At 39.6% G+C, this 14,909-nt stretch overlaps 1 protein-coding gene across 1 annotated transcript in view; it reads right to left on the bottom strand.

Annotated features, from left to right (window-relative positions):
* TEK (TEK receptor tyrosine kinase) overlaps positions 1-14,909 on the bottom strand; it is a 668,093-nt gene that overhangs the window by 432,385 nt on the left and 220,799 nt on the right. The window contains exons 3-4 of the mRNA XM_078676713.1: positions 14,313-14,423; positions 13,797-13,949 (exon numbers count right to left, since the gene is read on the bottom strand). Of these exons, the coding sequence (XP_078532839.1) occupies positions 13,797-13,949; positions 14,313-14,423 (264 nt within the window). The remainder of the gene's footprint in view (positions 1-13,796; positions 13,950-14,312; positions 14,424-14,909) is intronic.

The following is a 14,909-nucleotide window of genomic DNA, read 5'->3' as shown; positions in this document are numbered from 1 at the left end:
TGCGATGCACAACAAGTGTGTTTGACACTATTAGTGATTTGCAGTGGCTCGCAAATGGACCTGCCTCATCAATATTCATGTGGCAGGTCGCAAGTTGTGACCCATTGTGAATGGCTACAATCAAAAGGATGGTGGCCTGCTGGTGTAAGCAGACCACCATGTCATGGATTGCTTTTTAAATAAAGCAATATTTTATTGTTGTAATGCAGCCTGTTTTCCTTAAAGAAAAATGGGATGCATTTCCAAAATAAAAATTAAAAGCTACCTTTTCATTTTTTAAGAATAGGCAGTGATTTGTGGGATCACTACCTGCTCTTAAAAAGTGTTGCACTCACATAGGGGAAGGGGTTACGATCAACTTGAAGTTGGTGGTAACTGTGAATGTTTTGCAACCACATTACCGGTAGCAAAGCATCCATTCATACCAGTGCTATTCGGTGTTAGGAAGGGATGCCGTAAACACACCCCTTCCTAATACCGAATCACAAAAGCAAAATGCGATTCGGCAGCAAGTTACTGAGTCACATTTTGCCTTCTGTACATGGCAAAATGCATTTTACTGCTTGGGCCATTAGTAACCGGTAAAACGCTTCTTACATCTGGCTCTATATGGGCTTGCAGGTCTCTTGGTTGTTGTTCACTTCAATGTTTTGTATCTGCAACACACCCAGGCCCAAATTCACTATAGTGTAGCACCAAAGTGTTGCAAATGGCAGCCGAGATCAACTTTTGCACACAAAAGCTGCTTTGAGCCGCACTCTCATGTGTCATAGTACCAAATTGCTTTTCATTATGTATGACCAATTCACCTGCTAATATATGATAAGGGGTGCACAGGAGGAGGAGCCAGTACAATTAGCTAGTGGAATTTGATGCAAATCCAATCAAGTAAATGAGAACGATATGAATAGGCTTTGTATGAAGTCCATATGTCAAATCAAAACAGGTGCTGATAGTACAGCGTGTAACGTGTAATTTATGCAAAATTACTTACTGTAAGCAGTTTACCCGTTGCTGAGTGTCATCACATGGGAGCTTGTGTTCAAGACTGTACCTCGAATACAAGCTCCATACAAGACACTGTAGTGCACCGCTTAGCATCTCGCTAAACTGCCACTGCAGGTGACATCATTGGTGTGCAGCGCTTTGTAGGCTGTACTGATTATCTTCATTTGCGCAACACAGCACTGTGATATTTCACTCAGTGCTGAGTTCTATGTAAATATGGGTCCAATACCTTATATAGAAATTAGGAAGGTTAGAAAGCCCTGTAGCAGTAATTCAAAGGTAGATGGTTGCCTTTTAATTGAGGCCATGGTGTGAATGAATTGTAGAGACAGTGGCACAGATGTGTGACACATTTTACCAGTCACAAACGGCCCATTAGGCCGTTTGCGACTGGTAAGATGCATTTTCCTGTGTTTACCCTATTTTGCAAGTCAGTAACCTATTACCGACACACAAAATAGGGTTTGAGAGACACTATTAAGAAGGGCCATGTGAAGGGCGTCCCTTCCGAATAGCGAGTCGCACTGGTACGTATACATTTTTTGCTACCGGGAATGCATTTGCAAAACATTTGCAGATTACCACCAATTTCAAATTGGTGGTAAGCCATTTGCAAACAGGAAGGGGTCCCCTTCTCCTTTGTGATTTGGGGCACCACCATTTTTTCTGAGCAGGTAGTGGTCCCACAGACCACTTACCACTGTAGCAAAATGTAAAGAAAACTTTTCATTTGTATTTTGTGAAATGCATCCCATTTTCCTTTGAAGAACACAGTCTGCATTTTAAAAAATAACAGCTTTATTTAAAAAAATATTTATATAGAAATGGGCGACCCAGTATACTCTTGCGGGCTTAGGAGAATGAGTGTCAGGTAATAATGTCTCCAGGGGATGTATTTGTAGGTATATTTAGGTAGAATTCTCTAATTACTCACAAGCTGTCCAATCATGACATCAAGAAACCAATTCAAAGAACAATGGTCCGTATTATTATTTTTTTTCAAAAGAAGAGAAATCAATTAATGCAACTGGGTGCATTTCTTAATTCATCATATTTCACTCATAGAATGATGGTTTTATTAGGGGTTCAAATCAAAAATGGTGCTGCAACGGCATTGATAACAGAACTGAAAAACTCTTCACAGTTAGGTCTTGCTAGTTATATAAAAGCATAATAACCCATTTTCAATAGTGTACAGTTTGGAGACTGTCCTAGACATAGGAACAACATTTCCTAGATTCAATCTTAACAGAGACTAAAAGGAAAATGGGTTAGGGAGTTGACGTTTTGGTCTCTTCTGAAGTAAATCTATGAGACCATCTTCAGGGCAGGAAGTTTCATGTAAAGATCCCAAACCCCCTGATCCGAGAGTCAAAACAGTTCAAAAGAAGAAATTCTTGCATTTAAGTTGAGGAATTTGTACGCCGAGTGCTGGTGGCATCTTCTAGCAATGCATTATTTAGTATGATAACGTTATTTGATAAGGCAGTGCCGCAGAAACTGTCAGCGATTTCTGTGTGCTTTCCACAAAGTGTTGGAAGCCGTCACAGATATGGTGGCCTGCTGACCCCAGCAGGCCACCAACTCTGTGAGTGCCAGCCATTCCCAATGAGTCACAAATTGCGACCTGCCTCATGAATATTAATGAGGCAGGCCCTTTGGGACTAATTTGGGAATCGCAAACAGTGTCTGAGAACAAAATACAAGTTGCTGAAAATCACAATTTGTGAGCCGCAAAACCTGATGGTCTTACCTGTGGGCAACATTCCTTAAAACAGTCATAAATCCATTTCTGTTTGGAAGTGCACTGAAGGGAATGGGGGCCGGTCAACATCTTGAGCACTAGTGTGCAGGACAGAGAAGGGTGTTATGTGACACTTTCTGCATAAAGTCTCATTGCCTACACCGAATGCTCTAACTCACTACCTCTGCGGGTTGGTGCTCAAAACACGCAGAGTGGCAACCACTGTTGCATGTTTCAGTGCATGTGCCAACTTGCTCAATCATCAAGTTAGTCCGTGTGAGTAAAATTTCATACAGAAACTGTCACATAGCTCCCTTCTGTGGCTGTGGACTTTTGCGCACAAGATCATATTATGCACCCAGATCTCTTACTAATTTCCAGATGGTATGTAGGAAGCTCAGATGTATGAGACCTTGATGGGCTGTTTAACATAAAAAATACTTGCAGGGTCAAAAGCACATAGTGGCTTTACATGTATTTGTTGTGTTTTAAAAATATCAGCGTACATCAAATAGAGTAGCAGAAGTGAAACATAAACTGCTATCAACCACACTTGTCTTTGGGTAAAATGACAGTCACATCAAAATGATCAGAATCTCCAGAGTGACAAAATTAGGTGCTTGATCACCTTGGGCGGAAAATGAGCAAGCCGAGTTGACATGGCGAAGAGTGCCAGCATCTCCATTAAGTAGCTCTATCTCAAGGGCCACTGGAATTATCCTTCAATGTAGGACCAAAGTATGTTGGCATGGTAGACTAAATTATGCAACAATAAAGGGCAAATGATGCAACATAATGTGGCAAATACTGTGGCAATATTATTTCACTATTTCGTCATTTTAACAGAAATTAATATCGTCTGGGCAAACGTTTCAGCTCAGTTAGTTAAGCACATAGAAGCAGCATTCAGCAACTAAACGCTGACCAGTTAACTTTTTCAAATGGTTTGCCATTGTATAGTACTAGGTGTCATTGTTTTTAGTAACTTTAGATTTGTTTGAGTAAGAAGCATCTTCTTTTTGTTAATTGCCAAATTATGCTGCAAATGCATTATGTGGAAAAGAGACGGCTAAAGACCTCATAATTCCAGTGGCCATGAATATTCTTCATCCTCATAGCATATTTAGCTCTTCCAGAAGCAGGACATCTTGAATTAATTCTTCTTAGTAGGAAACCACTAAGAAGAATTAATAAAAAGAAATCGAGAAAGATCAGATTTAAAAATGCAACCATTGATCACAATAATGAGGAAGGTCTTTCTGACAAAGCAACAACTAAACAATCTTCGGTAGAGGAACTAAATGAAATAAAAAACAAACTACCCATAAAACAATTGAATCATAAAGCTCCTGAATATATACCCTCCAGAACAAAAAGTAGTACTGATCAAACAAATAAAGAAAGCGGGACTGATATGATGTTATCCTTTGGTGGTGACCAATCTATGACTAAACATCTACAGTTTGAAGAACTTTTCCCAACTGATGATCTACCTTTAAATCGAGGAAGGATAATCAATCTACTGCAGCAAATCTATACGCTACAATCCATCACTAGTAAAGAAATAGATTTAGTAACATTTCCTATAAAAGAAAATCGTAAAATCGCGAAAGTAGCCTTTTGGTCATCTGTTGTTCCTGGGATCATCATAAGGAAAAAAGAGATATTACATAAACATGGCTATGATGTCATAGAAATATTACCATCAAAGAAGTATACAACTAAATTGACTGGCTCCCAAAATATTATCACGAATACCACATCAAACAACTGGTCTACAAACATCTTTGATCATGTTGATTTGGGACGAATTAGCTCTAGGAAGGATATTTTGAAAATTCAGGTAAATAACGGACAAAGGAATGTATGGAGCCAATATCACGAAGAGAAAGAGGTCAGAAAAACAACAGAATCTTGGGCTTGGGTATCCGAGGCCTTAAACAGTAACAAACAAGTACATCGATCGTATTGCACTGTTTAACAGTAATTTAAAGATTACCTCGTGGAATTTAGCCGGAAAAACCACCAATAAAATGAACATAGTACTAAAAAACAACCCTGATATTCTAGCCATACAGGAAACATGGGCTACAAAACCATTCAAACAGAAGGGTTATTACGTCTATGATATCCCGGCTATAGCAACAAGTAGAGGACATGCCAAGGGTGGTCTGGCTATTCTCTTAAGCGAGGAATATCAATGGTCTCAAGAAATAATCAACTCTAAATCTGACAATTTTCAGTGCATCAAGGTTATATTAAAAACAAATACTTCTGACCCCAAAAAGGCCCTTCTGTTTTTTAACATGTACATTCCTCCAGGCACCCCTCAGGATGCCATTTTCTTAGAAACTATTGATTCAATGTCTAAGTTAATTGAAGACCGACCAAAACACTCCGTTTTTGATCGTGGGCGATGTGAATGGGAAAATTTCTAATGCTGAGATTGGCAAATGGGCAAAAACATACGAAGACGAAACATTAGACATACCTATTCCGATATTTCCAAAAGGAAAAGTCTCCGACAAAAGAGGGAAAATGTTATTAGCATCACTCCCAAGCATAAATGGGTCAATCTTGAATGGTTACGTAGAGGGTGATAGACCGGCATCTTTCACAAGGCGAGGAAACGGTTCCCCTTCAATCATCGATTACCTAATATGCAGCATAGAGATAGCGGACACATTCCATCACCTGAAAATTAATTTTACAGAAGACAGCGACCACGCGTTTCTATGCCTAAATACTGGATGGTCGCTAAAATCTTCTCCGCTGAATCCAACTATGCACCTAAATGGGAATATTGAAATTAATAATAAGCAGAGGCGCATCTTTTGGAATTCTGGGACCCTGAAGTATATAAATGGAAAGATTCTACAAAATAATATTTTAACCAATATACATTCGGAAGATCAAATAATAAATTTCGAATGTATCATGACAAATCTTAAAAGAACCAACATAGAAGAGATAAGAATAAAAAAAAAAGAAGGCTACAGGACAAAAATTGGGTGGATATTCACGAGGCGGCAAAACAATACAACCAAAGAAAATATTGGTCTTTGATAGGCAAAATAACTGGGACTAATAAGAAATTATATGCCATACCAGTACCACCCCAGGATTGGGAAGCCTATCTAACTGACCTATATAAAGCAAACTCAACCGAAGTCGACAGTAATGCTGCTGAAATCTTCTCGGACAATAAATCATCACCAATAGAAAAAAGTACCGCATTTTCTATCGAAACACATATTAGAAAAGCCAGGAATACTTCTGCGTCAGGCCCTGATCTGATACCGATCAAAGTTTTGCAGTCAAATCCTAAGGAATGGAGTCAGATGTTAACATCACTGTTTAATTTTATTTTTTGTACCAGGAGAATACCAAAATCATGGCAGGGAAGTACTATAATCCCCATATACAAAAAAGGGAATCATAACGTTGCTAGTAACTACCGCCAAAATGCACTAATGGACGCGACAGGCAAAATCTTCGCTGCGGAGGTACTGGATAGATTAAAAGACTGGTGCTTCTCGCAGGGAATAATACCGATGTATCAAGCCGGTTTTCGTCCAAATCACTCAGTAATAGATAACATCTCAATTCTTCAGACTATACTTGACAAATACATTGGGCGGAAATCACAACCAGTGTATGCTGCATTTATAGACTATTCCACCGCGTTTGATCGCGTTGATAGGCCAACCTTATGGAAAAAATTGAGAAAACTGGGGATCTCTGAAAATTTACTGCAACTTATAATCATGTTACATACGAACACCTGGTCCCAGGTACAAATGGGAAGTGAAAAAGGTCTGACGAAACCAATTAATACTCTGAACGGTCTCAAGCAAGGATGCCTGCTTGCACCAATTCTATTTTCACTATATCTGAGCGATTTACCATCTCACCTGCAACAATGCACTAGCCTGCCTCCAAAGGTTGCTTCTCACAGCATACATGCGCTGCTATACGCTGATGATATAGTTATGTTAGACCTCACACCTTTTGGCCTCCAAAATGTATTGGATTCCTTAAATGTTTACTCGAAGGACCACTTTTTAATCCCTAACTTAACGAAAACAAAAGTGGTAGCGTTCTCTGGCCGGAAAAAAAGTGCTAAATATCGCTGGAACCTTGACGGGATAAGAGTAGAGGAAGTAGATGAATATACTTACCTTGGGAGGACCTTTACAAAGAACTTACAAAATCTTAAACAAATAAAAAATCTAAAGAAAAAATCTGAGATCCATGCTGGGGCACTCTCTAGATTGTATACTGCCACAGGAAATAGGCATTTCTCCTCACTGCTCAAAGTGTACAAAGTAAAAATACCCTCGGTTCTGTCTTATGCAACTGAACACTTACCAACAAAACAATGGTCTTTCATGGACATAACCGAAGGAAACATCTTGAAAAGAATACTTAAGGTTTCTACATCAACATCTGTACAGGCCCTCAGACTGGAATTTGCATTAACAAGCTCGTATGCCACAGCTGTGGCAAATGTCATCCGATGGGCCTACAACATCTTGCATGCAAAGGAAGGAACACTGAGATTCTTGTTGAAGACTGAGATATTTAAAACAGATTTCCGACAACTTAACTTTTCCAAGAATATGTCTGAAGCATTTAAAATAGCGAACCTTACTAAAGATATTCTGTTAACCTGGTCAAAATCCCAGTTAAAACTTTTTTTGAAATGCTTTACTCCAAGATTAAGTTACGATCTTGACTTTATGCATTGTAGCAAGTTATCTACATATAAAATTTACATAGAGTCACTGGAATATAAGCAACTACGGCCATATCTGGGGCTTTGTCTTACACACGGTGCAAGAAGATCTATAACTATGTTGCGCTTAGGCATTCTACCTGTTTCCGCTTTTACATTTAAATGGTCACCAGGAGACTCCCCTATTTGTAACCTCTGTCTAGGTGGTGATCAAGATATTGTGCACATCTTATTTGTTTGTCCTCACGCAAGTGTAGTTAAAGCACGGATAAGATATCTTGAGCCGATATATCAGAAATGCAACATTACTACAGTAAACAGCTTATTATTATTATGTAAACAACCGACAGACGAATGGGTTTGTTATAATTTTTACAAATTTTTAAAATCTTTTTTAATACTATATTGATGTGTATGCTTATTTTTTGTAAATTGTTTTCAAATTTGTGGTCCTCAGCTGAGTACCAAAGCAAATAAAAATTCTTTGACTTTGACTTTGACTTTGAACTAATCTACATCAATAGTTCAATGAGCTCTGGGCTTCACCTTATTTTTTCGCAGGACTGTCAGTGGCTGCCAAGGTGTGTATTTTTTGGTCAAGCCTGGGCAGTGCATGTGCTGCTCTGTGAGGCATGCTGTAGTCAGATATGGACTTGAAGCGCTGCTCAATCTCCGCCCATATTTTTCATTGGCTTGTGTCATTGTCCTTTGGTAAACTGTGGCTTTTCATTGGTCAATAGGCTTAGTAGTCCCTCCTAATTACCACCTTGTCTCATCTTGTAACCTCCCATAAGAACTGGCCCACTTATGTGTGTTGGTACTCGGCAGGCGTTATTTACAGCCTCCGAGCACAATTTTCTTATATTGTTTTCACCTACTGGTTGTTGCAGGCTAGACACGATCTCTCCTAACACTTTATTTATTTTTTTACAGCACGGCACACCACTGTAGCATCTGCATCTTTGGTTTATTTGCTGCACTGAACACGGCTGCGTGTTTTATTTAAAATATTTATTAACTTTTTTGTTGTTGTTTTCAAGCGCCCCATGCTGCTCTTTCACGTTAATAAAGGCCACGCCCCTTTCTTTAGACGAGCCGCGTCTAAAGAAAGGTCTGTGACCGCTATTAAAGTGAAAGTGCGGCATGGGCTGCTTTTACAAAAAAAAAAGCATTTGTTTGTCAACTTGACAAACAAATGCATTTTTTGTAAAAGCAACCCATGCCGTGCTTTCACTTTAATGGCGGTTGCGCCCCTTTCTTTAGATGCTGGCCATCGAAAGAAAGGGGCGTGGCCTCTATTAACTTAAAAACGTGGCATGGGGCGCTTACAAACAACAATTATTTGCAATTTAATAGGTCTTGCATTTGCGAGAATTTAAGCTATTGTCATTTACAATGCCAATAGCTCAAACTCTCGTAGATGCGAGACCTGTTGTATTGCAAATGCTTGTTAACGATGAAATCTGGATTGATGAACCAATTTAAGACAGACTCTTGTCTCATATTCTGCTCCTTCAGAGGAGTCAACGTAAAGCAGCTTGACTTGCAACATGTTTAATTTACATCATGAATTGTATCGCTGATACCAAAACTTTTATTTCAGTGAAGCTAAATTGTATCTTGCAAGCTTAGTTTATATTAACGTAACATGAATTTCATTAGGTTAATATAAATGCTGTATCTCGGAATTTGGCTTGTATCTTGGTGAACTTAAGTTCGAGTTCGTGGAGTTTAACTGGTATCTCAAAGCAAATACAATCTATTTCTATGAACTTTAGATGCATCTCTGTGAACTTAAATTGTATCTCCATGAACCTAAGTTGTATTGCTATGAACCAAATGCATATCTCAATAAATGCAATCTCTCTGTGTCTCTGCGACTTTCTTCTGTCTCATTGAACTTGGGCTCTATGCACATCACTAGTTTTATTAAGTGTAAATTTTTGTTCGGTGTATTTCAGTGAACGTAGGTTCTATATATGTGAATTAAACACGTATCACAATACACATAAGTTCTATATCTGTAAACTTAATTAGTATCTCTGTGAACTTAACTTGTAATTCAATGAGGGTAAGTTCTAGCTCTATAAAATTGACATGTATATCTAAGAACCTAACATTTATCTAATTTGACTCAAGTAGTATTTCTGTGACCACAATCTCCATTTCAGTGAGTTTAAGTTCTTTCTCTGTGAACATAACTTGTAAATAAGTTGTATCTTTTTGATCCTAGTGTATATATTAATGAATGGCATCTTTGACTAAGTGACGTTCTAGTAGCTCATTGAACTTAGGCTCTTTGAACGTCACTTTTTTCATTTAAAGTACATTTTATCTCTGTGAACTTGGCTTATGACTCAGTGAACTTAGGTTTTATCTATGCAAACTAAACTTGTTTCCAATTGCACATAACATGTGGGGGACAGAAAAAAACAGCTGTATATCTTCCCATCCTGATTTGGTGGGCAGACATATAGCCACTTCTCTGACAACTCTTACTCCATTGGAGAGGTTTGGCTATGGCGATGAAGGAGCAGTCACCACCATAACTAAACCTATGGTCCATCTGCATTTAAATTGGGCAGGCAGACAATTATATTGGCAGTAAGGATACTCGACGGCTGTTGCAACAGAGTATCCCTGCCACCAACATATAAATTAGCACTTTAATTTGCATCTCCGTGAACTTAACTTATAGTTCAGTGATCGTAAACTCTATCTCTATGAAATGAACTTGTATGTATCAGACCGTAATTTATATCTATTTGAACTTAAGTCGTATGTCTGTAAACTTAACTTCCATTTCACTGGGCATAAGTTCTTTTTCTGTGACCATAACTTGTAGTTCATTGAACATAAATTGTATTTTTTTGAATTTAGTAAATCCTAACTTTACTACACCTAAATGCACTTTGTGAATACCGAGAGTCGTAAAGTTAGGATTTTGTCTCAGATTACTTTTGTGAATCGGGCCCAGAGTATTTTTGGAGTGGTGATTATAGAGTCTTAGATCATCTTATGTTCCATCTTATATTCGGCCAAGGAGTGCGTCCCTCAGATGGCAATGCAGTATGCATTTACACATTATTCCACACATACAAACTGATTTAATGTGATTACTTTTGAAGCAAGTTTTCTATGATGTGTAGAAGTGTGTTTTCTAAGTATATGTTAAATAAGCCACATTTCTGTTCAAAACGCTATTTTAACTAAAATGGAAATCATCTTTGTCATTCAGCCATTCACATTTGGTAATTTCTCAGCTCTCAAGCCACCACTTCAAAGGGCGTGCACACAAAACATCGGACAATGGTTCATTGGCAGGGACATATCTGCAAGTGAAACACCTTTCTCTTTTAAAAAAAAACAGGTCAAAGAAGATTTGCTGTTTCCTTTTTCCCATGCCAGGCCTAGGCCAACTGTTAGAATAAGGAGGAGTTTGTCTTTGTGGTTCAAGAAACTGTATAGGGATTGGCATAGGTATAGTTGGGAGATAGAGGAGAACTCTGAATGAACAAGGTATCATCATCTAAAAAACTGCATGGACAAGGTTTTATGTGCACTGAAGTTTTTGAATGAGTGGATGCCAAAAGGCATCCTACAGCAATACTTTTGTCATTTTGCTGAAATGAGGGAAGGTATGGGAGGTTATACCTCATAGTATGATTAGCTTTTAGATTACCATTGATTGATACCACAGCTAACTACCTTCAAGACAATGTACTAGAGCAAGTGAAATGACAGAACCTTTTGGAGTTGAAGAATAAAAGAAGACTTATTGTAAGCTTCACTTACAATAAGTTCTTTGCTGACACCAAGGATCAGCGAGGAAATCTCTGCCTTGAAGGTATATTTCTAACACGTGTTTTCAGAGCACTTGTTTCTGCCTTGGGATCTACAGGTGAATTTGCAAACCTCTTCCAAGACACTGGATGCTCCAAGAAGCCTGGGCGTTGGGGAGCTGAGACGAGGCTGTCTGATGGAAGGTTATGTCCTGCTGAATAAAACTTGCCCGGACGAGCCTCAGTGTTATGAGGATTGAGGCAAGCCTGTGTCCAGGGGAAGCTGATCAGGGGCACCCGCAAGCAGGCTTCATTTAGTGGAACTAACTCTGTAGAAACCATCAACTGGAACATGAGATTTTTCAGTTTCTCTGTGCTTGACTTTTGTACCACAAAGTCCACAACATCAGCCAGCCGTTAAAGCCAAGCGAAATCCACTGAATCAGCTTTGACCTGTGGCCAGAAAAAGTACCTTCAGTCTGCATTCTGTTTAAGCTTTCCTACCAATTAACTTAGGGGTATATTATCAAGGGGTTTTATCTCCGCTTTTTTGGCTTTAAAAGCCAAGAAAGCGGAGATAAAATTATCTCCCTATTACCAAGCTGTCGCTAACACCAGTTAGCGACAGCTAATAGGAGATAGCGACCATCATGGGCCCCACTTTGCATGTCAGTGATATTTATCACTAATGATATGCAAAGTGGGCGTGCCAAGATGTTAGCGACTGGAAACAGTCGCTAACATCGCTATCTCCTATTACCAACTTTTGGAGATATTTGCGCTAAGGGCGAATATCTCCAAAAGCTAACACCTGCCCTGAGCAGTACTTAGCCATGTTATCCAATGGGAGGTGGATAACATGGCTAAGAGCATTTGCTCGATAATGCATGAATATTGCTGACTTTTCAGCGATATTCATGCATTGCGGGCGTTTTTTATCGCATTTGCGATAAACCTTGCTAATAGCAAGGTTTATCTGCGATAAAAATCGCCGATGTGCGGCGATAATTTTTGTCTCTAAACAAGTTAGAGACAAAAATTATCGCTAGTTGTTGATAATATACCCCCAAATCCTTTCAAAACAAGAGTTTGACTTTTTCGAGCCAGCAACCCAGCACCTTATCCCGCATTTTTTAGTTAATGCATTTTTAACTCAACACCCGTTCAGAAGGTAAGACGGCGCAGCTTGCATGCTATTTTGAATTCAAACTGACCTCAAAATCTTAATAAAATTTTTTGAGATGTTAATTTCACCTAATTTTACACCATTTTCCCTACTTTGTAACTTGACCGCGTTAAAAAAAATTATTTACCCTTTTGACGTGATTTGGAACTTTAAATTATACATATATCAATTATGTTGTTATTTGACTAGACGTTACAATTTCTCTGAGGAAATTTACTCAGCCAAAGGTACCAAAGGTCAGACAAAAATATTTATTAGAAACCACATATTTGTGGGTCAGTTTGTTTGGGTCTTATGAGAGCGCAATCACAGACCACATTGAGACTATGTTCTTTGTCCAAATTATATTCCCTGTGTCTTTAATCACTTATATACCACATTTTGGAGCTGGACATACCCAATGGTATGCAGGGGTTTAGACATTGAATAATATGTGCCCATGAGAAAAAACATAAGGACAATACAATAGATTAAATTATTAGACCAACTGAAACCAACCAACACCTTTGGGCTCCAATAACACACTGCGGTACTACTCCACCACACAGCTTGACTTAGTTTGATTATTACCACTTTACTATTAATGTACTGTTATTATGTGTTCAAAGAAGAAGTCTTCAGCCAGGATAGCTTGACTCCAGTGGTGTGGAGAGCATGGGACTCTGCATTCTGTCCATCAACTGTTGTTTTTGCATTTGTCACCCCGAGTGGGACGGATATGCTCAGACGTGGGTCCCGTGCTCTCCACACCACTGGAGTCAAGCTATCCTGGCTGATGACGGCTGATAGCCAGAAACCGGTCCTAGGATGCTTGATTCCAGTCCAGGGAAGACATGGCTTGGCAGTTCGGGCTGGACTGTTCCCATGAGGCACAGGGTCAAGGCTGATTTGCATATCGCCATGTCTGAACTGGGGTGGTGTGGAGTGCAAAAAAACGATGGATTTAGGCCCAGATCTCTGTACTGGGGTGAATGTATGACATTGTTCTGCATTCTGTCCATCAACTGTTATTTTTGTTTTTGCATAGGTACCAATGCTAGCATTCATTTGATGTAGCTCTGGATCCCCACCTTCTACATCACCACTACTCCTAGGGTTCTTCCTAAGGCCCCCTTTTCTCAGCTCTTTTCCTTTATCTCCCCTTGTCCAAGGGGCTTCCCCATGAATCTCCCAGTACAGGCCTGCACCACAGCAAAATGTAAGTGCAGAAATCATAACAGTACAACAGAAGAGACTAAGCAAACACTGCATCCTTATTAATGACTCGTGCACAGGGTATGCAGCCATCTTGATGCTGCTGTTCTGGTGTATAGCGGCCATGTCTAGCAGAGCACTTACTTCTCACTATCAGCCTCGTGACCGCTGAGTTGAAGTAGTTCCCTCCAATGTATTTGGCTGTGTACAGGGCTGTGTCCTTTGGCTGGACATTGTACGTGACGACGTCCAACAGCTGGGGCACTTCATGTTTGGGAACCGAATGGATAAAAGAGCCTGGAGGGAGGCATTAAGCACAGAGGAACAATCAAATACTCTATGGAGATACAGCTGCATGTTAACATTATGGATACATAGGGTGGGTACAGCGACATCTAACTTGCCAGTCCCCAATTAACACAACAAAGTACAAGTAGGTAACACATCAATGCAATGCATGTTCATAAGAAGCAAAGGCAAGTAAGCTCGTCGATGGGTTTCAGCCCCCTATCAGTGGCATAGCATAACAGACATCGAAATGTTTGTGTACAAAGCAAACAAAATTATATCACACAAGACTTGAAGAGACACGCTACTGCCATGCTTTTGTCACAAATGATGCGCAACCAACCCAGAGAGCATCTTTGTCATAACACTGACCATTCTTGTAGATCAGTGCATCTTCCTGGGTAGGGTTCTTCTTCCAGAAGGAAATAGTGACATTATCCCCTTTATTCGCAGTTACCGTTAAAGAGACAGGAATGAAGGATGCTGTGTGTAAAAAAATAAAGAAACAGTCATGTTACAAACAGTTTGTCCTTCTCTCAGATCTAATGCTGCCATTGCAGTGACAACAAAAAACATTCAAGAGGGATTTGGCGCAAATGGAGGATGAAGGGTTAAAGGATGCAGGTTAGGGTGTGAGGGAGAGGAAGTATAGGTTGAGCAGGTTAGCATGTCGTAGACACAGAACCCATGTGCTTGTGCAAATGGCTATTCGTCCATTACTATTGGTTCACATAGCTAGGAAACGTTGGCAGTAGCGGCTCCTCTGCTAAGGTGGAGGAGCGTCGCCCAACTTCTATTTGAGCAGTGCAAAAATACAAATAGAATGATAATGACTAGACATTATTATAATTTTATTTTTCTGTGTGGGACTGGAGCCAGGTTGGGGCAGAGTGGGGCTGGGCTCGCCAGAGAAGAGTGAGGAGTGGTGTGCACTCCATAAGTGCGCATGACTGTTTGGCCGGCCAAACA

Source organism: Lissotriton helveticus, chromosome 2_1 (genome assembly GCF_964261635.1).
Source record: "Lissotriton helveticus chromosome 2_1, aLisHel1.1, whole genome shotgun sequence".
NCBI classification, from domain to species: domain Eukaryota; kingdom Metazoa; phylum Chordata; class Amphibia; order Caudata; family Salamandridae; genus Lissotriton; species Lissotriton helveticus.
The sequence above is the reverse complement of the archived record's forward strand: the minus strand, read 5'-3'. Positions and strand labels throughout refer to the sequence as shown.